The following is a 27,040-nucleotide window of genomic DNA, read 5'->3' on the forward strand; positions in this document are numbered from 1 at the left end:
TTGAGTTTCTCACTCATTATGAAATTGACAATCATGACAAACAGTTCAGGTAGGTGTTGTGATCCTGGACGAGCCCCCAAATGTTACCGGCCTCAAGCGTAGGGGTACCTGGGCCAGTAGCTATGTTGCTACACAGTCCTGAATGGCTGTTGAGCAGTAAGACAGACACAAGTTTATCAGTGTGTGACCAACTTTTTTATTCTGTCTTATCAAAACCACAATCATTTTAAGGATATTCTTCAACATCGATATCATCCTCATAAACCAACAATGTATTTCTTTATCCAAAATAAACATATATCCCCCTTAACTGTTACTGCCTTCTGTATCTTCAGTTACTACTACCATTTCAATCATATTTCAGTCACATCATGTACATATCACTTCACATTCAACTGGTTTCATGAACCAACATTATGGTCAGTTTTAATATTTTCAGCAAACACAAGTCAAGCTTAATCAAAAAGAGTTTTAAAAGTAGGGGTAGATTCTGTTTTATATAGGATTTCAGGTAAATTTCAGCTAATAACTCAACGTATATAAATTCTGATTGGACTGTCCTAAATGTTAATGGTGAGGGGTGTAACTTAAAGGACAGGTTCGCTATTTTTCAAGTCTGTCTTAAACCAGCAGTCAGGTGTCCATATGAACAGTGAAAGAAGTTTTCCTCGCTTTAATCATTCCTCCTGTTCATACTGGATATTAAAAGATCCTTCAAATGTGCTTTCAATGGAAGTGATGGAGGCCAAAATCCACAGTGTGTCCACACAGTCATTTAAAAGTAGATGTGAAGCTGATATTCAGCTTCAGCAGTCTGAGTTAGTCATATCAGGTGGATATCTGACACATTTACAGTCTTTTTAGCATCAAATTCCCTCTTTGTGTTTCCTCGGACAGTGTTTCCCTGTTGAGCTGCAGGTGGAAGTATAGTAACAAAAAGAGGGACTTTGGCACTAAAAAGACTGTAACATTGAAAGATATCTACTTGATTTGACTCATTTGGACACTGAAGCTTCATATTAGCTTCAGATAAACTTTTAAATACATTTTTGCGCAGAAGGAGGACTGTGGATTTTGTCCTCCATCACTTCCATTGTAAGGTCATTATGAAGGGATCTTCTAATGGTCAGTATGAACAGGAGGAATGATTACAGCAAGAAAAACAGGTTTAATGTTCATTTGGGCTCTTGACTGTTGGTTTAAGACACACTTGAACAATTGTCAACCAGTCCTTTAAAATCTAGAAAAAAATCAGCTGTTTTAGGGAATTACTGAACCTTTTAAAAATTATTTTCTCTGCTGATAGTAGTTTGTTTATTTGTACAGAATGAGTTTGCAGAATTTATGGCAAATCTCTTTTAATTGAAATATTGGTTACTGGACAGTTGGCATAAAGTTTAACAATGTACAACAAAAAACATTTGGATAATTTACTTCAGTAGAAAACAAACCTCTCAATAGATTGTAGGTCAATTAAATAAAAAAACAATAATCAGTGCAGAGAGAAAATATTGAAACATGATGATACAAAGCTGCATATGTAGACTAATAAGTGTTTGGTAAAGAAAGCAGAAAAACATTTGTGATTGTTAATGAACTGTAACAGAAACACAAACACAGCTTCTCTGTAAACCAGCTTTTATTTTTTGTGTTTGGTGTTCAACAAACTCACTCAGGCCATGTTTTTAAAGCTTTACATTAAAACTAAAGACATAGTTTAGTTTACAGGTTTTTACAATCACATATTTACAGATTTCTTTAAATCATAATCAATCTATTCGGTATTCAAACAAACAAATTGGCCAAAGTGGACAGAAACTAAACAAACCTTAAAAAAGAAAATCCTTTATACACATTATACACATATTCTATTAATCAACTGTAGAGCTGCAACTAATGATTATTTTCATTAACAATTAACCTTGTTTTAACCTGTTTTTGAATCATTATTTAATCTATAAAATGTCAGAAAATAGTGAAAATATTCATCACAGTTTCTAAGAGTTCAAGGTGTCTTTGAATGTTTTGTCTGACCAACAGTCCAAAACCCAAAAATATTCCAGTTACCATCATATAGAGCAGAGAGTAGCAGCAAAACCTCACATTTAAAAAGATGGAGCCTGAGAATGTTTGTCTGACAAATAATATAAACGATTATCAATCAATCAATTCATTTCTGTTGTTCTGTTGTCATTAAGTGTTTCAGCACTTATTAGAGCCTGTAAAATATTGACACATATTCTGTGGAGTCATGGTCTCAGCTGAACTCTACAATGAAGCTTTATGACACTGTGAAATATTCACACTTTGTTTTCTGTGGTTTCACTTCAAACTGAAAGTTTTGTTTTTTTGGAAACTTTGTGTTTTTGACTAGAAATGAAGCTAAAGTTCTGTGGATTTGATCAGATGTTTAAATAGAGATTTAATTTTAGATAGAAATCCTAGTTTGTGTTTTTTCTCATAATAAACAAGAATGTGTTTGTATATTTACTCTCTTCAAAAACAAAGACACATTTATGACATAAAACAGGTGATTACTCTACTCAGTTTGATTGACAGGACAGATGATCAGAGGGGCGGAGTTTTTACCACCATCATTATGACAGGGACTGAAGTATGGGTTGAGTTTCTCAGTGAAGGAGCAGCCAGTAAAGGAGTAGATAAGAGCTGCAGCATCTACGTCATAAAAGGAGACCAGACCCTCCTCATAATCCACAAACACCCCCACCTTCTGAGGCTGAGACTTCAGAGAGAGATGGACTGGTGGGTTATTACCAGCTTTGTACTCATTTCCATTTCTCAACCATATAGCGCAGTAATTATCCTTAGGGCTCATGTTGATTTTTCCCTTCCTGTTGATGGACTCTCTGACCACTCCTAAATCCCATTTAGTCTTCCTTTTAACCTGAACCTCAAAGTAAAATCTGCCTGAAGAGAAACTCTGCTTTCCTAAAACACAATAACAAAAAGAAAATCTCTCTGGGTTGTCTGGAAGATTCTTCTTCACATCACCATGATTTACTTGTTTCTCATCATCAGACAGGATGAGTTCAGGATTTGCTGTATCAGGATCAAGAGTCACATCCACTGCATACCGCTGGACCCTCTTCAGCTTGACCTCAGCAAATTGCTTCTTCATCTCTTTACTGAGCGTCTCCTTCAGCTGAGTCACAGCTCTCACCACAGTCCCCTCATATGATGGATGGACGCTGACCTCTGTCCAGTCTTTGGTGGGTGGAGCAGCTTTCAGGGACGAGAAGTTTTGGAGGAGGTGGAGGTAGTCTTCAGAGTGTGAGAGCTCCTCCACCTCAGAGCTTGTCTTCTTCAGATCAGAGATTTCCTGTTCCAGCTCTTTGATGAAGTCTTCAGCCTGTTTCTCTGTCGTTCTTTGCTTCTCTTCAATCGTCTCAATGAGCTCATTCAAGCTTCTCTCAACAGACTCCATCAGAGTGATGAAGACCTGAACACCTTCTGCTTTCTCTCTGTTTGCATCTTTCTTACTGAGGTCAACTGAGTGTTTGATCTCTTGAATCTTCAGTTGTCTCTTCTGGATCATCTGCTGAATTTCAGCCTCTGTCTTCCCCAGCTCTGCCTTCTTTCCTTCATATTCTTCTTCCAGAGGAACAAACTCATGTGTCTTGTGGTCTAAAACAGAGCAGAGCATGCAGACACATGTCTGGTCGGTCTTACAGAACAACTCCAGAGGTTTATCGTGCTCCATACACGTCCTGTCTTCCAGGTTCTCCACAGGGTCCATCAGCTGATGTCTTTTCAGGCCTGAAACTGTCAGATGAGGCTCCAGGTGAGTCTCACAGTAGGAGGTCAGACACACCAGACAGGACTTCAGGGCCTTCAGTTTGGTTCCAGTACAGACGTCACAGGGAACTTCTCCTGATTTGGCAGCTTGTTGCTCTGAGCTGCTGCTGCTGGCTTTCTGTTGAGCTTCCTGTCTGAACTGAGAAACCATCTCAGAGATGAAAGTATTCACCTTCAACTTAGGTCTTGTGTAGAAAACCTCTTTACATATTGGACACAGGTACTGGTCATTACTGTTCCAGTGTTCAGTGATGCAGTTTTTGCAGAAGTTGTGTCCACATGGTGTGCTGACTGGATCAGTGAACACATCCAGACAGATGCAGCACAGAAACTGATCTTCAGATTGCAGACAGCTGGCAGCAGACATATCTACACACTGAGTGTGAAAAACAAAAGACACAATTTGTTTAAAATTCAATGTCAATTATTTGTTCATAAACAAATAAGGATAATTATTGTTGTATTAAGTATAAGACGTGATATTAGGTAAAGTAATATTGAATTATATTTCTGTTATTGATCAGGATGGGAACATGTGAACGGAGTCGTGAGCAACCGAGATCATTGAAGTCGTGCTGGCAGCTCAAACAGTTATCCACAAGGCTGCATGGTGAGTTTAAAGTTGTTGTTTGCTTTGATGACGTGTTTTAAGTGAGCTGGTTTACACAAACACAGTAAGAGACTGTCATCTGCATAACACAGAATATGTCCATATCTTGTTGTGTAGACCAACTGTTATTGAAGAATAGCACCGCTAACAAAGCTCTGCTAACTTGGTGACAAACACCTTTTATTACCTGCAGCTGCTTCACAATAAAAGCTGCTGCTTGTTGGTAGAAAGCTTTTAATGTGAAACAGCTACAGGAAATAGAATGCAGTGTGTCTGTAGGAAGTGATCAGTAAATAGTAATAAGACCAGGAAGGGTGGAGTGAAGCTGAACTCCAAACCACAGAGATTCAGTTACAAGTTACAAAAGTCCTGAGAACTGACACAGAGAGACTGTTTAAAAAACAATTGAAGTTGTTTCACTGAATCTGTGTAAAAACATCTTTAGTTATATTGTCACTAATTTCACAAGTGTCAGTATGAAATGAAAAGAGTGGAACTTCCTGTCTGCTGTGTTAAAGCTGGTTGTTGAAACATTAAATATGATCAGTTGTACTCACCAGTGTTTGGCAGAGACTCTGCTGTGTTGTTGAGAAAGACTTGATGAACTCAGTTTAATTTTTATTTGGACAGAAGTGGAGAGACTCGACTGCAGCTCTGCTGTCGCTCTGACAAACTTAAAGTTTCATTTCTGCAGAGTGACGTTGCAGCTGTCTTCTCTTTCCGGTGTTGTTCCTGCTCTTACTGCAGCTTAATTTGTGAGTTTGTTTCGTCCTTCTGATTTACAGCATTGTTGTGAAATATCATGGAGCAAAAGTGATACTGTACCTGACAGACAACCAGTTTTCATGTAATTAGGGACCGAGCCCAAAAGGCAGAGGACTACTGTTTTACAGTAGTCCTTGCCTTAGGGCAAAGACCCTCTTGTATCTGTTTCTTTCTTTCTTTCTTTCTTTCTTTCTTTATTATCTCGCCTCTTCAGACCTAAATTTGACCCCTTAAACATGCTCAAAAACTCACCAAATTTGGCAAGCACATCAGGTCTGGTGAAAAATTTGATAAAATGTAAAAATGATCCCCCAAAGTGCTAAAATGTGCTCTATAGCGCCACCTATGTATCTAAAATGGTGGCCACAGCCCGTAGGAATGTCGTAGAAAGATCAAACAAAAACTCAATTATTCGTCTCAACAAGACCTACAAATCATACACTGACACCCCTGACCTAAATCCAACAGGAAGTCCACAATACACCCATGAAAGTATGACTTTGTGCCAATTTTGGACCCCGATCAAATGCTATCTCCTCCTAGGGCGTTAATGGTATTGGCTTCAAACTTTAATACATGACTTATCACACTGTGCTGAACAAAAGTTATTAAGTTATTACAAAGTGTAATAACTTGAACAGTTTAGATTTTGTAAGCCCTGAAAGTTGGAGTGCCACATCACACCTTAAAATGTAAACCAATGGGGAGGCAATCTCTGGGCATGGCATGGAGTGCCAAACTGAGGTGTCTGACATCTAAACTATAAGTCTGCACTTTCAACGAAAATTCCTACTAAAATATGATTTTTAATGTAAGATTTGGCCATAGTCATGGGATTGAGGATATTTCACAAGAAGAGTACTCTGAAATCCTTCTCTCCAGCTGAGAGGGAGAAGGAGGGAAGAAAGTGGGGGGATGGGCGTCACGGTTAAATGCAGCTCATTTTTGAAGGATACAGCAGAAAGGTCTATATACATACAGTACATTATATACAAACTTTGTATGAAGTTTGGTGTTATTATCATTTATTTTACAATAATTATGAGTCTTATATGTATAATTCAGTAGTGGGGATGACCTATGAGGGTCACAAGATGTAACAACAACAACATTTAAACCAAATATTATCTAAGAATATTAATTAAGTATTATCTGAGAGACTAATGTCTAAAGTAGCTTGCTATTTACATGTTTTATTTTTAAAAAGAAAAAACACATTGGGTATCAGTTTTTAATTACATCAAATAGAGGCTAGTTTTCCACCCTCTACTCCCTCCCCTACTTTTAAAGATGTCTCCTTACATCTAGAGCTACAGTGACAAGTCCACTCACATATTCATATTTAACTCATAAGAAATCGTTACTGCCTAGGGAGTCTACTAAGTGGCTTGGCCATCATGAATCAAGTTCAAGTCCTCAGTTTAGTAAGTCCATACTACTGGCCTTGGCACATAGTGTCCAGGAAGACTAGACTTGGCATCCCAGTGCTTGACACGAGAAAGAGTACACACCAGAACACAGAGTTGACTCCAGGAATCAAAGGTCGATTTGAGGGTTGTCCTAAACTGTTAAAAAGAAACATTCCCTTTGGTCATGGTACATGCGAAGATGCGAAGATCTTCTTACACTTAGTTGACCTGGTGGCTCCAGCTCAGGCTCCTCTTCTGCTTCCCCGTGGTCCTTTTGGACATCATCATTTACTTCCCGATATATTTCTGCATCTCCCACACTTTGTAAAACTGTTGGTACTTGTCGCTGTTCTGGCTTGTGAGCTGCTTCTTGCTCTGTAACTGGCTCTTTGTCAGCTGATGCATTACTCACTGGTTGGAACTCATGAGCAGAGGGATTCAGTGGGTACTGTTGCTCTAAGTGAGTAGCATGAGCTCTGATAGAAGTCATCCTATACCCCAGTATGGGCCAGTTGCTGCATGAGTCGTCTCCTTGCTTGACTCATTAGAGTCCTGTCCTGATATCCCACTGTTGTTAGTTTTCTATTTTGTTTGTTCCCTTTTTACAGGTCCCATTCGAGTCTCTTCTAACACTAAGGAGTTCACTGGCAGCAAGAGATTTTGATGGAGTACCCGGATGACTTTGTTTCCAACCTCAGCTTGTACTTTATACACAGGCCCTTCACCGACTCTCTCAATGACACAGTGGACCCTCTTCTCCCAGTAGGCACAGAGTTTGCCGGGGCCGCCTCTTTCAAATAGGTTCTGCACAAGCACTCTGTCATCTGGTTGGAGTGTGGCACCTTTTACCCCTTTGTAATGCTGCTTTTTTCCCTTTATTGATGATTTCTGACTATTTTCCGAGGCAGTTTGGTATTACTTGCCCATTTTTGTACAAACATTTGTCTGTCTGGGGTCTCCTGCTCAGATTTGAGGTCAAAGAGTAAGTTGATTGGTAAGCCTGGGACTCTTCCATATAAGAGAAAGAATGGTCAGTATCCCATAGCTTCATGGGTACTGCAGTTGTATGCATGAACAATGTGATAGCTGGTCTTTCCAATCTGACTTCTTTTCTTCCTGTAGAGTCAGAAGCATCTGGAGCAGTGTTCTGTTCAGTCTCTCAACAGGATTCTCCTGTGGTTGGTATGGAGTGGTTCAAGAATGAGATATGCCAGCCAATTGTTGGAGTCTCTGAAACAGTGCATTCTTAATTCCTGCCCCTGATAATTGTGTAATTTTTCAGGGTAACCAAACCAAGGAATGAAATCCTGGAATATTTTCTCTGCTGCCATCTTCCCTGACTTATTCCTGGCAGGGTATGCTTGGGCAAAGGGGGTAAAATGGTCAACCAGAACAAGTAGCGCCTTTTGCTTGGCTGCTTTGCTCAGTGGAGGTAATCCACGGAGACAAACTCAAATGGGGTGCTGGACGTTATGGAACCTATGAGTGTTTTGTTCGGGACACAAGGCCGCTTCTATTTAATACAAGCACACCATCTGATCACATAATCCTCTATTTCCTTTTGCATGAAAAGCCAAAAGAACCTCTCTCTTGCCAGGTGAATTACTTTGTCAGCACCAACATGTCCCATGTCATCATGCAAATTCTTAAGCACCGTTTGTTTCAATTCAGTAGGGAGAACCAACTGTTTCCTCTGACTTGCATACCTGTTCAGAATGCCCTTTTCTAATTTCAGTTTGTTCCACTCATGTATTAGCCTCCTTGTTTCACGTGACATTTGTCTTTTATCCTTGTCATTTGGGATCCATCCTCTCTTTTTCAGTGTTATTATCTCGCTGGTCGAGCAATCTTTTTTTTGTGCAGTTCGGATGTCCTCTGGAGTGAAAACAGACACAGTACAGGGTAGTAAGTCATCAGGTGTTGCAGTGAGGACCAATGCAGCAGCCCAAGGCACATCCTCTTTTTCCACCTCTTTGTCTCCCTGCCACTACCTCTCTAGACACTGTTTCAAGTTTATTTGTCAATGCTCTCATGGAACTTGATGGGATAATGTGACAGTGTGTCAGCATCGGCATTCATCCTTTCTGGTCTGTACTTAATGTCAAAACGAAAGTCTGCTAATTTGCCAAACCAGTGATGGCCCACTGCATTGAGCTTTGCTATATATATATATATATATATATATATATATATATATATATATATATATATATATATATATACTGTGAAGGTAAGGGCATAGTACATATAGTCTCTGAATTTATCACAAATTGCCCGCTTCAGAGCAAGAAACAACAACTTGCCTGAATGTAAATGATAGTTTTTTTCTGCTGGAGTGAGTACTCTGGAACCATACCCTATGACATGTAGTTTACGTCCTTGCTGTTGGTAAAGTACAGCCCCCACACCTTCATTTTAGGCATCCATGTGCAGAATAAATGGCAAATCACAGTCAGGATAGCCTAGTATGGGCAAACTGGTTAACATGTCCACAAACCTAGAGACGATGGCACTGTGTTCAGGTGTCCACCGAACAGGTGTCTTAAAATACAGTTGACCACTGTTCGTACTACTGGACCTGCCCTTGGTGGCTTTGGACAGAACAGTTCTATGGGAGTCTTTCTGATCCTGTGCAAGCTCAAAAAGGGGTCTGGCTAGTCTAGCAAAGTCCTGAATAAAAGAGCTGTAGTAGCTTAAGAACCCTAATAAAGCTCTAACCCACTGTTTTGGGCTCTCTCTCTTCTAGCTGTGCTACTGCTTCCAGGTTCTTGGGGTCTATTTGGACTCCTTCATTTGACACTACACAACCTATGTATCTGCTGTTTAAAAAGTTCACATTTCTCCAGCCGCAGTTTGATACCATGTTCTCTCGTTCGACCACAGACCTGTTATAGTGCTTGTATGTGACCATCAAAAGTTGTTAAGTAGCACCACACATCATCTAAATACAGGGAACAACACTCATCTCTCAGGCTTTCCAAAACTCCCTCCATGCATCTTTGAAATGCTGCTCGAGCATTTGTGAGGCCAAATGGTAGCCATACCCTCTCATACAAACCTTGTTGAAGGTGCAGTGATGTTGAATGTAGTGATCATCCACAAAACCCTAATGGTATGCACTCCCTTGGTCAAGTATTGAAAACCAAGTGTAGCCTTCAAGGTTATCCAGCAGGTGTTGGATATATGGCAAGGGGTGTCAGTCAGGGATGGTTTTCTGATTAAGCTCTTAAGTCGACACACAACCATAGGCTGCCATCTTTTTTCTGCACACAGACCACAGGAGACGAGTATGGGGATTTGGACTTCCTTATCCATCCTTGATTCAGCAGATTCTGTACATATTCTTTTACCTCCCTGTATAAAGGCTTTGGGGTGGCATTGTAACACTTTTGTACAGGTACTTCACCCTTTAAACTGATTTTGAGTTTCAGATTTTTGATGCAGCCAATATCACCATTTTCTTTGGCAAAAATATCTGATACCTCACACAGCATTTTTCTTACTGTTTCCTGTTCCTTTTCCTCTAAATGTGACAAATCAACGGGTGGGTGCCATTTCTCATTTGCTGAAAGATTTTGTTTGTCATGCACCTGTTGACTTAGGTTTTCAGAGCTTAGTTCAGCATAGCAGGTTTCAGCCTTCATGGGCCATTTGACTGGTGCTTCACTTTGCAGAGGGCAGATGACAGGTTTCACATCTACAACTTCCTGAAGAATGCCAAGTACCGTTCTCCCTGAGAGGAAAATATCATGTTTGGTCACATTCTGGAAAGGGATCTTAACAACTTTGGATGAACCAATGGGGGCATCCACAAGAGCAGGGAACACCTCTAAACCATTGGGACAGTTATTGTCTCTGGATCATACAACATTGCCCCCCCTTCTGGCCAGGCTCTAACTCTGCACCGAACCTCACTTATTTGACCTGCAGAGATGGTAAGCCCTTTCTGCCCTACCTTGACCTCATACTGCGGAGCTTCTTCTTCTTCATTTGATATAGTTGCACTGAGAGTAGACACTATGGCTTTGGCTGTATTTTCACTCACATTTAAACCTTCCTTTAGTAGTAAACCGATATCCATGCCATCTGTCTGCTCATTGCCATTTATTATCTCTGCAATTACTTTTGACCCCAACAGTGGAAAACTGACGCAACTTCGGCCCACTAAACATGGGAGCCTGTACTGCTACAGTTCCATGGTTCCCAATCACTATCTCTAGGGTTACATCTATCCAGCCATCAGATGGCATGTCAGTACCATTAGCTGCAGTGACCTCTAAGGGTCTGTCAGCGAGCAAAGACTCAAGGGGTTGGATCCTGACATTGGGTAACTCTTTTTCTACCCAGTCTCTCCCAACTATTGTTACCTGAGCTCCAGAGTCAAAAAGCATCAGCAGTGAAACTCCATTGATGGCACAGGACACTATGTATCTTTTCCCAGTGATCTTCTCCGTTTGAAAAGAGTTGACTTTCACAGGGGATGTTGCAATTACCTCATTCACTGGCTGCCCCTCTCCAGTGACTGCCCTCCATTTCCCAACCACTGTCTCTTTAGACAGCCGACAGCTCAGTGTCCAGATTGGCCACAGTGGAAGCAGTGAGAGCGTGACATATTTCCCTGTTGCACACATTGAGAACAACCACCTTTGGTATCAGCCCTCCCAGTCTGGGGATTTACCTGGGGCTGTCAAAGATCTTGAGGAATCTCACTGTCTGTTTTTGTGGTAAGTTTGCTCAAGTGTTTGTCAATGTGGACACCATTCAATTCCATGATAGCAGTCTGATTAGCCTGTTTGTCATGGTTGACTTCAGTCAGCTTTGCCTGGTCAGTTGTCATCCTGCTGAGCTGAGCTAACAGTCACTGATTTGAATTTAATCACAGCACCAAGGCGTTTGAGTCTGTCAGCCTCCTCACTAGCTGACTTAGTGATTTTCTCCAACAAAATCATCAGTCACCTTTAAGTCTCTGAGGGAAGGTTTAAGATCACTCCTTACGTGGCTATTTCTCTCATTTTCTTGGTAGAGCGTATGGAGGAATGTACCCTGTATAAGCCTTTTATCATAACTGAATTCAGTATCACTCTGTTGTGAGGCTGATAGAACACGCTGTTTAAGACCCGTGATCCTATACACGAGACGCTGTGGGGTCTCTTTATCCTGTTGTTAAGCATTAATCAATTTGTGAAAGAGTTCTGTGCTACTTTTCTCTCAGATGTGAGACCTGAGAAACTGTTTTAACTCATCTACCCTGAGGTCATCTTTATTTGTCAGCATTTCTATGAAGTTACCTGGTTTGGTTACCTTTATCACTGTTCCGATAACCTTAGACTCACTGAAACCTTCCTTAGGACCCTCATCTATTTGTTTGCAGATACTGTTGTAAGATATTTCAGACCCAGAATCAGAGAGTTAACCATAATGAATCTTAAACTCTCTACAAGGTAATAAACTTGCAACATCAGTATGTCTTACCACCTGATCAGAAACACACAAGGATGTGCTGCCTCTAACACCCTTCACAGAGTCTCTGACTGTAGTAGCAGACTTAGCAGGAACAACTGCTTCTGGATTTGACTGTACCTTGTCAACATCTCTGCTGTCGGCTGGTGTCTTGACAGATGTGGGTGGAGATATATCATGCTGGGAATTAGCATCTTCGCCTTCGTGTTCATAGCAGTTAACAAGTCCTTAACCATATCAAGAAGAAACATCCTAAACATCATAGACATGCCTTCATCTTCCATGTCCTTGAGTTTCTCACTCATTATGAAATTGACAATCATGACAAACAGTTCAGATAGGTGTTGTGATCCTGGACGAGCCCCCAAATGTTACCGGCCTCAAGTGTAGGGGTACCTGGGCCAGTAGCTATGTTGCTACACAGTCCTGAACGGCTGTTGAGCAGTAAGGAACAGACACAAGTTTATCAGTGTGTGACCAACTTTTTTATTCTGTCTTATCAAAACCACAATCATTTTAAGGATATTCTTCAACATCGATATCATCCTCATAAACCAACAATGTATTTCTTTATCCAAAATAAACATATATCCCCCTTAACTGTTACTGCCTTCTGTATCTTCAGTTATTACTACCATTTCAATCATATTTCAGTCACATCATGTACATATCACTTCACATTCAACTGGTTTCCGCTCCCAACAGTATGGTTTACTGCCATTCTGATTGGAAATAATTTGTTTCAATTACCAGCATCTTGGCCCTAATAATTCTTTTATGTAAATGGAATACTATTGCATATATGCACTGTCAAATGCATGACAATGATAAAACATACAATTAAATTTCATAACTTCAATGTCAAATGCATGAAAATGATCAAACAACCCTGTTAAATAACAATAAAATATCCCTACATACATTTCTCCTCTCCCTAGCACCAAGTCAGTCTGTTTACATGAACTAACATCATGGTCAGTTTTAATATTTTCAGCAAACACAAGTCAAGCTTTATCAAAAAGAGTTTTAAAAGTAGGGGCAGATTCTGTTTTATAAAGGATTTCAGGTAAATTTCAGCTAATAACTCAAAGTATATAAATTCTGATTGAACTGTCCTAAATGTTAACGGTGAGGAGTGTAACTTAAAGGACAGGTTTGCTATTTTTCAAGTCTGTCTTAAAAGAGCAGTCAGGTGTCCATATGAACAGTGAAAGAGGTTTTCCTCGCTTTAATCATTCCTCCTGTTCATACTGGATATACTTAAAATACTCATACTCATACTTAAAAGATCCTTCAAATGTGCTTTCAATGGAAGTGATGGAGGCCAAAATCCACAGTGTGTGCACACAGTTATTTAAAAGTAGACGTGAAGCTTATATGAGGCTTCAGCAGTCTGAGTTAGTCATATCAAGTGGATATCTGACACATTTACAGTCTTTTTAGCATCAAATTCCCTCTTTGTGTTTCCTCGGACAGTGTTTCCCTGTTGAGCTGCAGGTGGAAGTATAGTAACAAAAAGAGGGACTTTGGCACTAAAAAGACTGTAACGTTGAAAGATATCTACTTGATTTGACTCATTTGGACGCTGAAGCTTCATATTACCTTCAGATAAACTTTTAAATACATTTTTGCACACAAGGAGGACTGTGGATTTTGTCCTCCATCACTTCCATTGTAAGTGCATTATGAAGGGATCTTCTAATGGTCAGTATGAACATGAGGAATGATTACAGCAAGAAAACATGTTTTACTGTTCATTTGGGCTCCTGACTGTTGTTTTAAGACACATTTGAACAATTGTCAACCAGTCCTTTAAAATCTAGAAAAAAATCAGCTGTTTTAGGGAATTACTGAACCTTTTAAAAATGGTTTTCTCTGCTGATACTAGTTTGTTTGTTTGTACGGAATGAGTTTGCAGAATTTATGGCAAATCTCTTTTAATTGAAATATTGGTTACTGTACAGTTGGCATAAAGTTTAATAATGTACAACAAAAAAACATTTGGATAATTTACTTCAGTAGAAAACAAATCTCTCAATAGATTGTAGGTCAATTAAGTAAAAAACAATAATCAGTGCAGAGAGAAAATATTAAAACATGATGATACAAAGCTGCATATGTAGACTAATAAGTGTTTGGTAAAAAAAGGAAAAAAACATTTGTGATTGTTAATGAACTGTAACAGAAACACAAACACAGCTTCTCTGTAAACCAGCTTTTATTTTTTGTGTTTGGTGTTAAACAAGTCACTGCTTACTCAGGCCATGTTTTTATAGCTTTACATTAAAACTACAGACATAGTTTAGTTTACAGATTTTTACAATCACATATTTACAGATTTCTTTAAATCATAATCAATCTATTCCGTATTCAAACAAACAAATTGGCCAAAGTGGACAGAAACTAAACAAACCTCAGACAAAATAAGAAAATCCTTTATACACATTATACATGTATACTATTAATCAACTGTAGAGCTGCAACTAATAATTATTTTCATTAACAATTAACCTTGTTTTAACCTGTTTTTGAATCATTATTTACTCTATAAAATGTCAGAAAATAGTGAAAATATTCATCACAGTTTCTAAGAGTTCAAGGTGTCTTTGAATGTTTTGTCTGACCAACAGTCCAAAACCCAAAAATATTCCAGTTACCATCATATAGAGCAGAGAGTAGCAGCAAAACCTCACATTTAAAAAGATGGAGCCTGAGAATGTTTGTCTGACAAATAATTTAAATGATCATCAATCAATCAATTCATTTCTTGTTGTTCTGTTGTCATTAAGTGTTTCAGCACTTATTACAGCCTGTAAAATATTGACACATATTCTGTGGAGTCATGGTCTCGGCTGAACTCTACAATGAAGCTTTATGACACTGTGAAATATTCACACTTTGTTTTCTGTGGTTTCACTTCAAACTGAAAGTTTTGTTTTTTTTTGGAAACTGTGTTTTTGACTAGAAATGAAACTAAAGTTCTGTGGATTTGATCAGATGTTTAAATAGAGATTTAATTTTAGATAGAAATCCTAGTTTGTGTTTTTTCTCATAATAAACCAGAATGTGTTTGTATATTTACTCTCTTCAAAAACAAAGACACATTTATGACATAAAACAGGTGATTACTCTACTCAGTTTGATTGACAGGACAGATGATCAGAGGGGCGGAGTTTTTACCACCTTCATTATGACAGGGACAGAAGTATGGGTAGAGTTTCTCAGTGAAGGAGCAGCCAGGAAAGGAGTAGATATGAGCTGCAGCATCTACGTCATAAAAGGAGACCAGACCCTCCTCATAATCCACAAACACCCCCACCTTCTGAAGCTGAGACTTCAGAGAGAGATGGACTGGTGGGTTATTACCAGCTTTGTACTCATTTCCATTCCTCAACCATATAGTGCAGTAATTATCCTCAGGGCTCATGTTGATTTTTCCCTTCCTGTTGATCGACTCTCTGGCCACTCCTAAATCCCATTTAGTCTTCTCTTTAACTTGAACCTCAAAGTAAAATCTGCCTGAAGAGAAACTCTGCTTTCCTAAAACACAATAACAAAAAGAAAATCTCTCTGGGTTGTCTGGAAGATTCTTCTTCACATCACCACAATTTACTTGTTTCTCATCATCAGACAGGATGAGTTGAGGATTTGCTGTATCGGGATCAAGAGTCACATCCACTGCATACTGCTGGACCCTCTCAAGCTCAGCTTTAACCAGCTTCTCCTCCACTTGAGCCACAGCTCTCATCATAGCTCTTGCCACAGCTCTCCCCATTTCACGCTGTTCTTGGAACAGGTGGAGGTATCCTTTAGAGTCTGGGAGCTTCTTCACCTCAGAGCTTCCTCTCTTCAGCTCAGCCTCAGCGAGCAGCTTCTTCATCTCTTTACTGAGCGTCTCCTCCAGCTGAGTCACAGCTCTCACCACAGTCCCCTCATATGATGGACGGACGCTGACCTCTGTCCAGTCTTTGGTGGGTGGAGCAGCTTTCAGGGATGGGAAGTTTTGGAGGAGGTGGAGGTGGTCTTCAGAGCGTGAGAGCTGCTTCACTTCAGAGCTTCTCTTCATCAGCTCAGAGATTTCCTGTTCCAGCTCTTTGATGAAGTCTTCAGCCTGTTTCTCTGTCGTTCTTTGCTTCTCTTCAATTGTCTCAATGAGCTCATTCAGGCTTCTCTCAACAGACTCCTTCAGAGCGGTGAAGACCTGAACACCTTCTGCTTTCTCTCTGTCTGCATCTTCCTTACTGAAGTCAACCGAGTGTTTGATCTCTTGAATCTTCAGTCGTCTCTTCTGGATCATCTGCTGAATTTCAGCCTCTGTCTTCCCCAGCTCTGCCTTCTGTCCTTCATATTCTTCTTTCAGAGGAACAAACTCATGTGTCTTGTGTTCTAAAACAGAGCAGAGCATGCAGACACATGTCTGGTCGGTCTTACAGAACAGCTCCAGAGGTTTATCGTGTTTCATACACATCCTGTCTTCCAGGTTCTCCACAGGGTCCATCAGCTGATGTCTTTTCAGACCTGACATTGTCAGATGAGGCTCCAGGTGAGTCTCACAGTAGGAGGTCAGACACACCAGACAGGACTTCAGGGCCTTCAGTTTGGTTCCAGTACAGACGTCACAGAGAACTTCTCCTGGTTTGGCAGCTTGTTGCTCTGAGCTGCTGCTGCTGGCTTTCTGTTGAGCTTCCTGTCTGAACTGAGAAACCATCTCAGAGATGAAAGTATTCACCTTCAACTTAGGTCTTGTGTTGAAAACCTCTTTACACATGGGACACAGGTACTGGTCATTACTGTTCCAGTGTTCAGTGATGCAGTTTTTGCAGAAGTTGTGTCCACATGGTATGGTGACTGGATCAGTGAACACATCCAGACAGATGCAGCACAGAAACTGATCTTCAGATCGCAAACAGCTGGCAGCAGACATATCTACACACTGAGTGTGAAAAACAATAGAAACCATTTAATTAAAATCAAATTTCAATTATTTGTTCAAAAAGAAATAAAGATAATTACTGTTGTATTAAGTATAACATGATGTTAAGTAAAGTAATATTGAATTATATTTTCCCGTTATCGATCGGGATGGGAACACGTGAACAGAGTCGTGAGCAATGGTGATCATTGAAGTCGTGCTGGCAGCTCAAACAGTTATCCACAAGGCTGCATGGTGAGTTTAAAGTTGTTGTTTACTTTGATGACGTGTTTTATGTGAGCTGGTTTACACAAACACAGTAAGAGACTGTCATCTGCAGCTCTTTATCTAACAGCTCATTGTGGCTGTTTCTGCTTGTACCATTCTTCCATACGATCTTTAAAATGAACCACTGACAACATAACACAGAATATGTCCATATCTTGTTGTGTGGACCAACTGTTATTGAAGAATAGCACTGCTAACAAAGCTCTGCTAACTTGGTGACAAACACCTTTTATTACCTGCAGCTGCTTCACAATAAAAGCTGCTGCTTGTTGGTAGAAAGCTTTTAATGTGAAACAGCTACAGGAAATAGAATGCAGTGTGTCTATAGGAAGTGATCAGTAAATAGTAATAAGACCAGGAAGGTTGGAGTGAAGCTGAACTCCAAACCACAGAGATTCAGTTACAAGTTACAAAAGTCCTGAGAACTGACACAGAGAGACTGTTTAAAAAACAATTAAAGTTGTTTCACTGAATCTGTGTAAAAACATCTTTAGTTATATTGTCACTAATTTCACAAGTGTCAGTATGAAATGAAAAGAGTGGAACTTCCTGTCTGCTGTGTTAAAGCTGGTTGTTGAAACATTAAATATGATCAGTTGTACTCACCAGTGTTTGGCAGAGACTCTGCTGTGTTGTTGAGAAAGACTTGATGAACTCAGTTTAATTTTTATTTGGACAGAAGTGGAGAGACTCGACTGCAGCTCTGCTGTCGCTCTGACAAACCTTAAGTTTCATTTCTGCAGAGTGACGTTGCAGCTCTATTGTCTTTCCAGTGTTGCTCCTCCTCTTACTGCAGCTCTGATTGTGAGTTTGTTTCCTCCTTCTGATTTACAGGATTATTTACAGGCAGCCAGTTGTTTTTGCTGAAGTTTTCATGTAACTATTAACTTCTTTTTCTCTTTATCTTGAACTGAGTCCAACAAATGTCGTCTGGTCAATGTTGATGTTAAATCAACAGTTATTTCAAAAACACATTTTTTAAATTCGATAAACAGTTTCCAGTTTACTTCACAAAATGAGGTGAAAGACAGTTGACAACAAATAAAGGATCATTTTATTTTATCTCATGCAGATACGATTTCTATATTTTGCTTCATGTTCTACCTTATTTGTTCCTTTGCTGTAAAGCCAATTAGCTGTTTTGTGGTGAACCACCACAGTCCTGACAGGGATAAATGTAGAATCTATCATCTCTGTACTGAGTGATGCTTCACACTGCCAGCACTGTCCTTTGGGAGTTTGGGAGTTGTAGTGTGAACCCTGTTAGCCACAGAGCTAACGTCATGTCAGCAGCTCTGCTGTCAATCTGAGGTTTGGAACAGGTAAAGAATTAAAAAGGGTTGCCTGGTTTCTGGTCGCCTCCCTCAGGCCAGCAGGCTTTGAGTGCGTAAGTACCCGCCGCCACGCCTCATGAAGACTGGGGGGAGTTATGTAGCTAGTTTTTGGTTAGGCAGTCAGCTAGCAGGGAAGCTCCGTTTGGTGGCTGCCTATTCCTCTTGTGTGCGCTGGTGGGTTTTAACATGTTACATTGCTGTTCTCTCATTGCGAGTAATGGTAAGTTATGGAGGAGTTTTTGAATCAATGCACAAAGGATCAGCTGGTTAAGATAGCTGAGTTTTACAGTTTTGATGTGGATAATAAAAGGGTTAAAGAGACATTGAAGGCCAATTTGGTAAGGATGAAAATGTTAGGCACTGCAGAGGCTACTCCTTTCTCCATGTGCACTGAGGACACGCCTCCATCTGTAATAGCAGGTCCTGGTGCTGGCAGAAGGAACAGCAGAAGGAGTTACTCCTGTTGTGCATACAGCTAAAGAGATAGAAGGAAGTTTCATCGGAAAAGATGTGCCAGGGTATTGAGATGGAAAAGGTACTGTCATTGGAGAAGATGAGGCAAGAAACTGAGCAGACAAAGCTTGAACTGCAAAAACAAAAACTGACTTTGATTAGAGAGGGGAAAGTTGTGGCTGATATTCTGCCTATTGATGGTCCCTACGTTCCAAGCCGGACCCCAGGGAGGTCCGTTGATGACTTGAGTGATTTGAGGCTGGTTCCCAGGTTTAATGAAAGAGATCCAGAAACTTTCTTTGCAATGTTTGAGCAGCTGGCTGATGTGTAGGGGTGGCCTGATTCCACTTGCACGTTAATGATGCAATGTGTGTTAACCGGCAGGGCTCAGGAAGCTTATTTCTCGTTGACTAACAGTGACTGTTTGAAGTATGATTTAGTGAAGTCCGCGGTTCTCAAGGCATATGAGCTGGTGCCTGAAGCTTATCCCCATAGATTCAGGAGTTGGAAAAGAGGTGATAAATCGCATTTAGAGTTTGTTTGTGATATTTCTACTCACTTTGATCGTTGGTGTGCTGCGGCTGAGGTTGATTCTCATGAGGCTCTGCATGACTTAATTATTCTGGAGCAATTTAAAAACTCTTTGCCGAAGAGCATTGCAACTTATATTAGTGAGCAGGCAGTTAAGACAGCAGCTGAAGCTGCTGCTTTGGCAGATGATTATGTTTTGACGCACGGTGGGGAGTGTCCTGTTGCTCGGGGTGGCAGTGGACACAGGGAAAATTCCTTGGCCGTGGGTGCGTGGTCTGGTCATCTGATGAGACTGGTTGGGCTGGAGCAGAGACATGAACTTGGGGCTCTTGAGTCTGACAAAATTTGTAATTATTGTCATAAACAAGGGCACTGTTGGAGAGACTGTTATGCTGTTAAATCTGGGACTAAGCAGGCTAGTGCTATTGTTAACTCCAAGCCAGCAATGTTTGTTGCACCAGTCTCTGAACAAGTGTCTGAGCTTGCATGTGGTGAGTTGAAACCACAGGTGTTTAGTCCGGAGCTGGAGTCTTACTTGCCTTTCATCACTGAAGGTTTACCATTTTCAGATGAGACCTACATGGGTTCTTTCATTCCGGTGCTTGGAATGGGGTTAACGGTTCTGCGTGTACCTCTCCATAAAATCTCGTTCTATGATCTGTTTCAGGTTGAGGTGGGGAGTCGGGTGTGGGCTGATGTTGCACCTCCTGCTATCGTAGCACCAGCGGCCCTAGTTAGCAGTAAGCCTGACAAAAGTGAGTTTCCTGATGTGTTTACGGCGTGCGCTGTTACGCGTGCCATGAAGTGCGCACAGTCAGATGAAATAAATTCCACTGAAAATGATATCCCACAGCAGCATGATGTGACATGTCCTGATGTGCCTTGGTCTGTTTCTTACAGCGAGCTGTTGAAGGAGCAGCGTGCTGATTCATCTCTGAAGGATCTGATGGAGAGTGTTCTTCCTGGGGGTGAGGTAAAAACTCATGCGCAGTGTTATTTCCTCTAGAATGAAGTGCTAATGAAAAAGTGGGTACCTCGATGGGAGCATTTTGTTGGTGAGCCGATTTACCAAGTTGTGGTGCCTTCTAGGTTCGGTAGTGTGGTGTTGCAGGTTTCCTATGAAAAGTCTGGCCATTTAGGCGTGAGGAAGACATATGACCATACCTGAGGTATTTCTTTTGGCCACGACTGAAAAAGGACGCGTCTGCTTACATAAAGTCATGCCATACATGTCAGCTAACCGGTAAGCCTAACCAGAGCCTAAAACTTGCTCCGTTGTGCCCAATACCAGCTACAAGTCAGCCTTTTGAGCATCTTATTATTGATTGTGTGGGTCCATTGCCTCCATCTTAATCAGGTGCTAGTTACCTATTGACAGTGATGTGCAAGAGTACAAGGTGTCCAGCTGCATATCCTTTACGCACAATCACAGCCAGGTCTGTGGTGCGTGCTTTGTCACAGTTTTTTTCCATCCTCGGTGTTCCCAGAGTCATTCAGTCCGATCAGGAGTCAAACTGTTCTCCCCATTTGTTTGCACAGATTTTAAAACAACTATACGTATAAGCACAACCAGGTATCTGCTTACCATGCGCAGAGCCAGGGCGCCTTGGAGCGCTTCCATCAAACGCTTAAGTCAATGGACACAATGACAATATTGTGTCCAAATGAACGGAGACTGGGAAGAGGGTTTGCCCTGGCTGTTGCTGGCTGCTAGGGAGGCTGTCCAGGAAAGCACAGGGTTTAGCCCAAACTACCTTGTGTTTGGTCATACTGTGCAGGGTCCCTTGACACTATTGTAGGGACAAATGGAGAAAGAGGCAAAACCACCACAAAACCTTGTTGAGCATGTCATTGGCTTTAGGTATAGGCTTTATAAAGCCCGGGAGGTGGCTAAGAACAAGTTGGCATCTGTACAGGAAAAGATGAAAAAACTTTATGATCACCAGGTTGGGGATGGTGTTTTTCTCCCGGGAGATCAGGTGCTTGCTTTGTTGCCCGTTGTGACCTTCCCATTTCAGGCAAAATGTTCTGGGCCATATTCAGTTGTGCAGAGGGTGTCAGATCAGAACTATGTGATTGCTACCCCCACGCCTAGGTCCTCTACTCAGCTCTTTCATGTGAATTGTTGAAGCCATACTACATTTGTGAAAATCAGTCAGCTGATCAGGAAAAGCAGTTGTCGGGTGCCCGTGCTGCTTGTTTGTCTGTGTCTGTGTCCCATCATGGGAGGACTTGTTGGCCCCTGATGAGGCTAAACTTTATGGCTGGCTTAAAAATTCAGAGGCTCTGCAGAATTTGGATGGCTTATTTAATCATTTTGGAGGTTGCCAAGCGCAATCAACTAGCTGGTTTGATTAAGCGTTATCCATGTTTGTTTGGCGATACACATACTCAAACACATTTGATTGAGCACGATATAGATGTTGGGGATGCCAAACCTATTAAGCAGAGGTTTTAGCGTATTAATGCAGAGAAACGTAGATATCTGGATGCAGAGGTCAAGTATATGCTTGATAGTGGTATTGCAGAGCCATCTTGTTCTAGCTTGGTATCGCCCTGTCTGCTTGTGCGAAAGTCCAATAACACTCCCAGGTGTTCAGACTTTTGTAAAGTCAGTGTCACAAAACTGGACTCTTTTCCACTTCCCCACATGGAAGACTGTATTGATCAAATCGGCTCAGCTAAATTTGTCAGCAAGTTTGACCTTCTTAAGGGCCACTGGCAGGCTCAGTTGTCTGAGAGAGCACAAGAGATTGCTGTGTTCATCACGCCCACGGGGTTGTATCCTTATAATCTGATGCCCTTTGGTTTGCGTGATGAACAGGGTTGTTTGAGATCTGGAAGGTTGCTCAATGTATCTGGACAATGTGGTCATCTATGCTGATCATTGGGATGTCCATCTTGACCGCATTGTGAGGTTGTTTGACTGCTTGGCTCATGTGCATCTGACTGTTAACCTTGCCAAGTGCAAATTTGCGAAGGCCACAGTTTCTTATTTGGGTCTTGTGGTAGGGCAAGGCAGAGTGTGTCCGGTGCATGCAAAAGCGCAGGCTATTGATGACTATGCTCCGCCCCCAAACTAAGAAGGGGCTCATGCATTTTTTGGGATTAGTTGGTTATTATTGTTGTTTTTGTAGGAATTTTTCTACTGTTGTTGCGCCCCTTACTGTCTTGTTAAAGGCTAAGGCCAAATATGTGGTCCTCAGAGTGTCAGAAGGCCTCTGAGAGGGTTCCAGCCCTCATCTGTAACGCTCCTGTTTTGGCTGCTCCACAGTGGGAGAAACCATTCAAACTGGGGGTAGATGCAAGTTATGTGGGTGCAGGGGCAGTGCTGTTACAGCCTGATGATTTAGGAGTGGATAAACCAGTCTGTTTCTTTTCAAGGCAATTTAATAAACATCAACTGAATTATTCAGTCATCGAAAAGGAAACATTAGCCTTGATTTTGGCTTTGCAGCATTTCAGTGTATATGTTAGCTCTGTCCCTGTCGTGGTCTTCACAGATCACAACCTCTTAACTTTTTTGAGTTCCTTGCAGTGCCCTAACCATAGGCTGATTCACTCGGCTCTGATGCTCTAGTCCTATAACTTTGACATTCGCCATATCAAGGGACAGGACGATGTGGTGGCAGACGCATTGTCTCAGGCTCCCTGTGAATGATGTCGAATTTATTGTCGAATCTCTTTTAATTGAAATATTGGTTACTGGGCAATTGGCATAACGTTTAACAATGTGCAACAATAAAAACATTTGGATAATTTACTTCAGTAGAAAACAAACCTCTCAATAGATTGTAGGTCAATTAAGTAAAAAACAATAATCAGTGCAGAGAGAAAATATTGAAACATGATGATACAAAGCTGCATATGTAGACTAATTAGTGTTTGGTAAAGAAAGCAGAAAAACATTTGTGATTGTTAATGAACTGTAACAGAAACACAAACACAGCTTCTCTGTAAACCAGCTTTTATTTTTTGTGTTTGGTGTTCAACAAGTCACTGCTTACTCAGGCCATGTTTTTAAAGCTTTACATTAAAACTACAGACATAGTTTAGTTTACAGATTTTTACAATCACACATGTACAGACTTCTTTAAATCATAATCAATCTATTCCGTATTCAAACAAACAAATTGGCCAAAGTGGACAGAAACTAAACAAACCTCAGACAAAATAAGAAAATCCTTTATACACATTATACATGTATACTATTAATCAACTGTAGAGCTGCAACTAATAATTATTTTCATTAACAATTAACCTTGTTTTAACCTGTTTTTGAATCATTATTTACTCTATAAAATGTCAGAAAATAGTGAAAATATTCATCACAGTTTCTAAGAGTTCAAGGTGTCTTTGAATGTTTTGTCTGACCAACAGTCCAAAACCCAAAAATATTCCAGTTACCATCATATAGAGCAGAGAGTAGCAGCAAAACCTCACATTTAAAAAGATGGAGCCTGAGAATGTTTGTCTGACAAATAATTTAAATGATTATCAATCAATCAATTCATTTCTGTTGTTCTGTCATTAAGTGTTTCAGCACTTATTACAGCCTGTAAAATATTGACACATATTCTGTGGAGTCATGGTCTCAGCCGAACTCTACAATGAAGCTTTATGACACTGTGAAATATTCACACTTTGTTTTCTGTGGTTTCACTTCAAACTGAAAGTTTTGTTTTTTTTGGAAACTTTGTGTTTTTGACTAGAAATGAAACTAAAGTTCTGTGGATTTGATCAGATGTTTAAATAGAGATTTAATTTTAGATAGAAATCCTAGTTTGTGTTTTTTCTCATAATAAACAAGAATGTGTTTGTATATTTACTCTCTTCAAAAACAAAGACACATTTATGACATAAAACAGGTGATTACTCTACTCAGTTTGATTGACAGGACAGATGATCAGAGGGGCGGAGTTTTTACCACCATAATTAGGACAGGGACTGAAGAATGGGTAGAGTTTCTCAGTGAAGGAGCAGCCAGTAAAGGAGTAGATATGAGCTGCAGCATCTACGTCATAAAAGGAGACCAGACCCTCCTCATAATCCACAAACACCCCCACCTTCTGAGGCTGAGACTTCAGAGAGAGATGGACTGAAAGGTCATTACAAGCTTCATACTCATTTCCATTTCTCAATAATATAGTCCAGTAACCATTCTGAGGGCACAGACTGAATTCTCCCTTCCTGTTGATCGACTCTCTGGCCACTCCTAAAGTCCAGTCAGTCTTCCCTTTAACCTGAACCTCAAAGTAAAATCTGCCTGAAGAGAAACTCTGCTTTCCTAAAACATTAACATAACGTGTAAATCTCTCTGGGTTGTCTGGGAGATTCTTCTTCACATCACCATGATTTACTTGTTTCTCATCATCAGACAGGATGAGATCAGGATTTGCTGTATCAGGATCAAGAGTCACATCCACTGCATACTGCTGGACCCTCTTCAGCTCGACCTCACCAAGCAGCTTCTTCATCTTTTTACTGAGCGTCTCCTCCAGCTGAGTCACAGCTCTCACCACAGTCCCCTCATATGATGGTGGACGGACGCTGACCTCTGTCCAGTCTTTGGTGGGTGGAGCAGCTTTCAGGGACGGGAGGTTTTGGAGGAGGTGGAGGTGGTCTTCAGAGCGTGAGAGCTGCTTCACCTCAGAACTTCTCTTCATCAGCTCAGAGATTTCCTGTTCCAGCTCTTTGATGAAGTCTTCAGCCTGTTTCTCTGTCGCTCTTTGCTTCTCTTCAATCGTCTCAATGAGCTCATTCAGGCTTCTTTCAACAGACTCCATCAGAGTGATGAAGACCTGAACACCCTCTGCTATCTCTCTGTTTGCATCTTTCTTACTGAGGTCAACTGAGTGTTTGATCTCTTGAATCTTCAGTCGTCTCTTCTGGATCATCTGCTGAATTTCAGCCTCTGTCTTCCCCAGCTCTGCCTTCTTTCCTTCATATTCTTCTTTCAGAGGAACAAACTCATGTGTCTTGTGGTCTAAAACAGAGCAGAGCATGCAGACACATGTCTGGTCGGTCTTACAGAACAACTCCAGAGGTTTATCGTGCTTCATACACATCCTGTCTTCCAGGTTCTCCACAGGGTCCATCAGCTGATGTCTTTTCAGGCCTGAAACTGTCAGATGAGGCTCCAGGTGAGTCTCACAGTAGGAGGTCAGACACACCAGACAGGACTTCAGGGCCTTCAGTTTGGTTCCAGTACAGACGTCACAGGGAACTTCTCCTGGTTTGGCAACTTGTTGCTCTGAGCTGCTGCTGCTGCTGGCTTTCTGTTGAGCTTCCTGTCTGAACTGAGAAACCATCTCAGAGAATAAAGTATTCACCTTCAACTTAGGTCTTGTGTTGAAAACCTCTTTACACATGGGACACCAGGAAGGGACATTCATGTTCCAGTGTTCAGTGATGCAGTTTTTGCAGAAGTTGTGTCCACATGGTGTGGTGACTGGATCAGTGAACACATCCAGACAGATGCAGCACAGAAACTGATCTTCAGATCGCAGACAGCTGGCAGCAGACATATCTACACACTGAGTGTGAAAAACAAAATAAAGAATTTGTTTAAAATTCAATTTCAATTAATTGTTCAAAAAGAAATAAAGATAATTACTGTTGTATTAAGTATAACATGTGATATTAGGTGAAGTAATATTGAATTATATTTCTGTTATTGATCGGGATGGGAACACGTGAACGGAGTCGTGAGCAACCGTGATCATTGAAGTCGTGCTGGCAGCTCAAACAGTTATCCACAAGGCTGCATGGTGAGTTTAAAGTTGTTTACTTTGATGATGTGTTTTATGTGAGCTGGTTTACACAAACACAGTAAGAGACTGTCATCTGCAGCTCTTTATCTAACAGCTCATTGTGGCTGTTTCTGCTTGTACTATTCTTCCATACAATCTTTAAAATGAACCACTGACAACATAACACAGAATATGTCCAGATCTTGTTGTGTAGACCAACTGTTATTGAAGAATAGCACTGCTAACAAAGCTCTGCTAACTTGGTGACAAACACCTTTTATTACCTCCAGCTGCTTCACAATAAAAGCTGCTGCTTGTTGGTAGAAAGCTTTTAATGTGAAACAGCTACAGGAAATAGAATGCAGTGTGTCTGTAGGAAGTGATCAGTAAATAGTAATAAGACCAGGAAGGTTGGAGTGAAGCTGAACTCCAAACCACAGAGATTCAGTTACAAGTTACAAAAGTCCTGAGAACTGACACAGAGAGACTGTTTAAAAAACAATTAAAGTTGTTTCACTGAATCTGTGTAAAAACATCTTTAGTTATATCGTCACTAATTTCACAAGTGTCAGTATGAAATGAAAAGAGTGGAACTTCCTGTCTGCTGTGTTAAAGCTGGTTGTTGAAACATTAAATATGATCAGTTGTACTCACCAGTGTTTGGCAGAGACTCTGCTGTGTTGTTGAGAAAGACTTGATGAACTCAGTTT

The 27,040-nt window shown here is 40.7% G+C and overlaps 4 protein-coding genes across 4 annotated transcripts; all 4 read right to left on the minus strand.

Moving 5' to 3' along the window:
- Window positions 1–1,933: 1,933 nt before the first annotated feature.
- LOC122974635 (E3 ubiquitin-protein ligase TRIM21-like) lies at window positions 1,934–4,183 on the minus strand. The gene has a single exon (XM_044342589.1). It carries the CDS (start codon window positions 4,181–4,183, stop codon window positions 2,540–2,542), a length of 1,644 nt encoding a protein of 547 aa, XP_044198524.1. The 3' UTR covers window positions 1,934–2,539.
- A 10,408-nt stretch (window positions 4,184–14,591) lies between these two features.
- Window positions 14,592–16,377, minus strand: LOC122974861 (pyrin-like). Its single transcript, XM_044342887.1, has one exon. It carries the CDS (start codon window positions 16,355–16,357, stop codon window positions 15,191–15,193), a length of 1,167 nt encoding a protein of 388 aa, XP_044198822.1. The 5' UTR covers window positions 16,358–16,377; the 3' UTR covers window positions 14,592–15,190.
- A 16-nt stretch (window positions 16,378–16,393) lies between these two features.
- LOC122974957 (tripartite motif-containing protein 29-like) lies at window positions 16,394–16,885 on the minus strand (the record flags this gene model as incomplete). The annotated part of the gene is made up of 1 exon (XM_044343060.1): window positions 16,394–16,885. A coding segment is annotated over exon 1 (435 nt), but the record flags the coding sequence as incomplete, so codon positions are not given.
- Window positions 16,886–23,859: 6,974 nt separating this feature from the next.
- On the minus strand, window positions 23,860–26,105 carry LOC122974387 (E3 ubiquitin-protein ligase TRIM21-like). Its single transcript, XM_044342407.1, has one exon. The coding sequence runs from the start codon at window positions 26,103–26,105 to the stop codon at window positions 24,456–24,458; it is 1,650 nt and encodes a 549-aa protein (XP_044198342.1). The 3' UTR covers window positions 23,860–24,455.
- Between the last annotated feature and the right edge of the window lie 935 nt (window positions 26,106–27,040).

Source organism: Thunnus albacares, chromosome 3, assembly GCF_914725855.1.
Source record: "Thunnus albacares chromosome 3, fThuAlb1.1, whole genome shotgun sequence".
In the NCBI taxonomy this organism is placed as follows: Eukaryota; Metazoa; Chordata; class Actinopteri; order Scombriformes; family Scombridae; genus Thunnus; species Thunnus albacares.

Coding starts and splice junctions, on each gene's coding strand:
- LOC122974635 (XM_044342589.1), bottom strand. CDS start 4,183: ATGTCTGCTGCCAGCTGTCTGCAATCTGAAGATCAGTTTCTGTGCTGC.
- LOC122974861 (XM_044342887.1), bottom strand. CDS start 16,357: ATGATCCAGAAGAGACGACTGAAGATTCAAGAGATCAAACACTCGGTT.
- LOC122974387 (XM_044342407.1), bottom strand. CDS start 26,105: ATGTCTGCTGCCAGCTGTCTGCGATCTGAAGATCAGTTTCTGTGCTGC.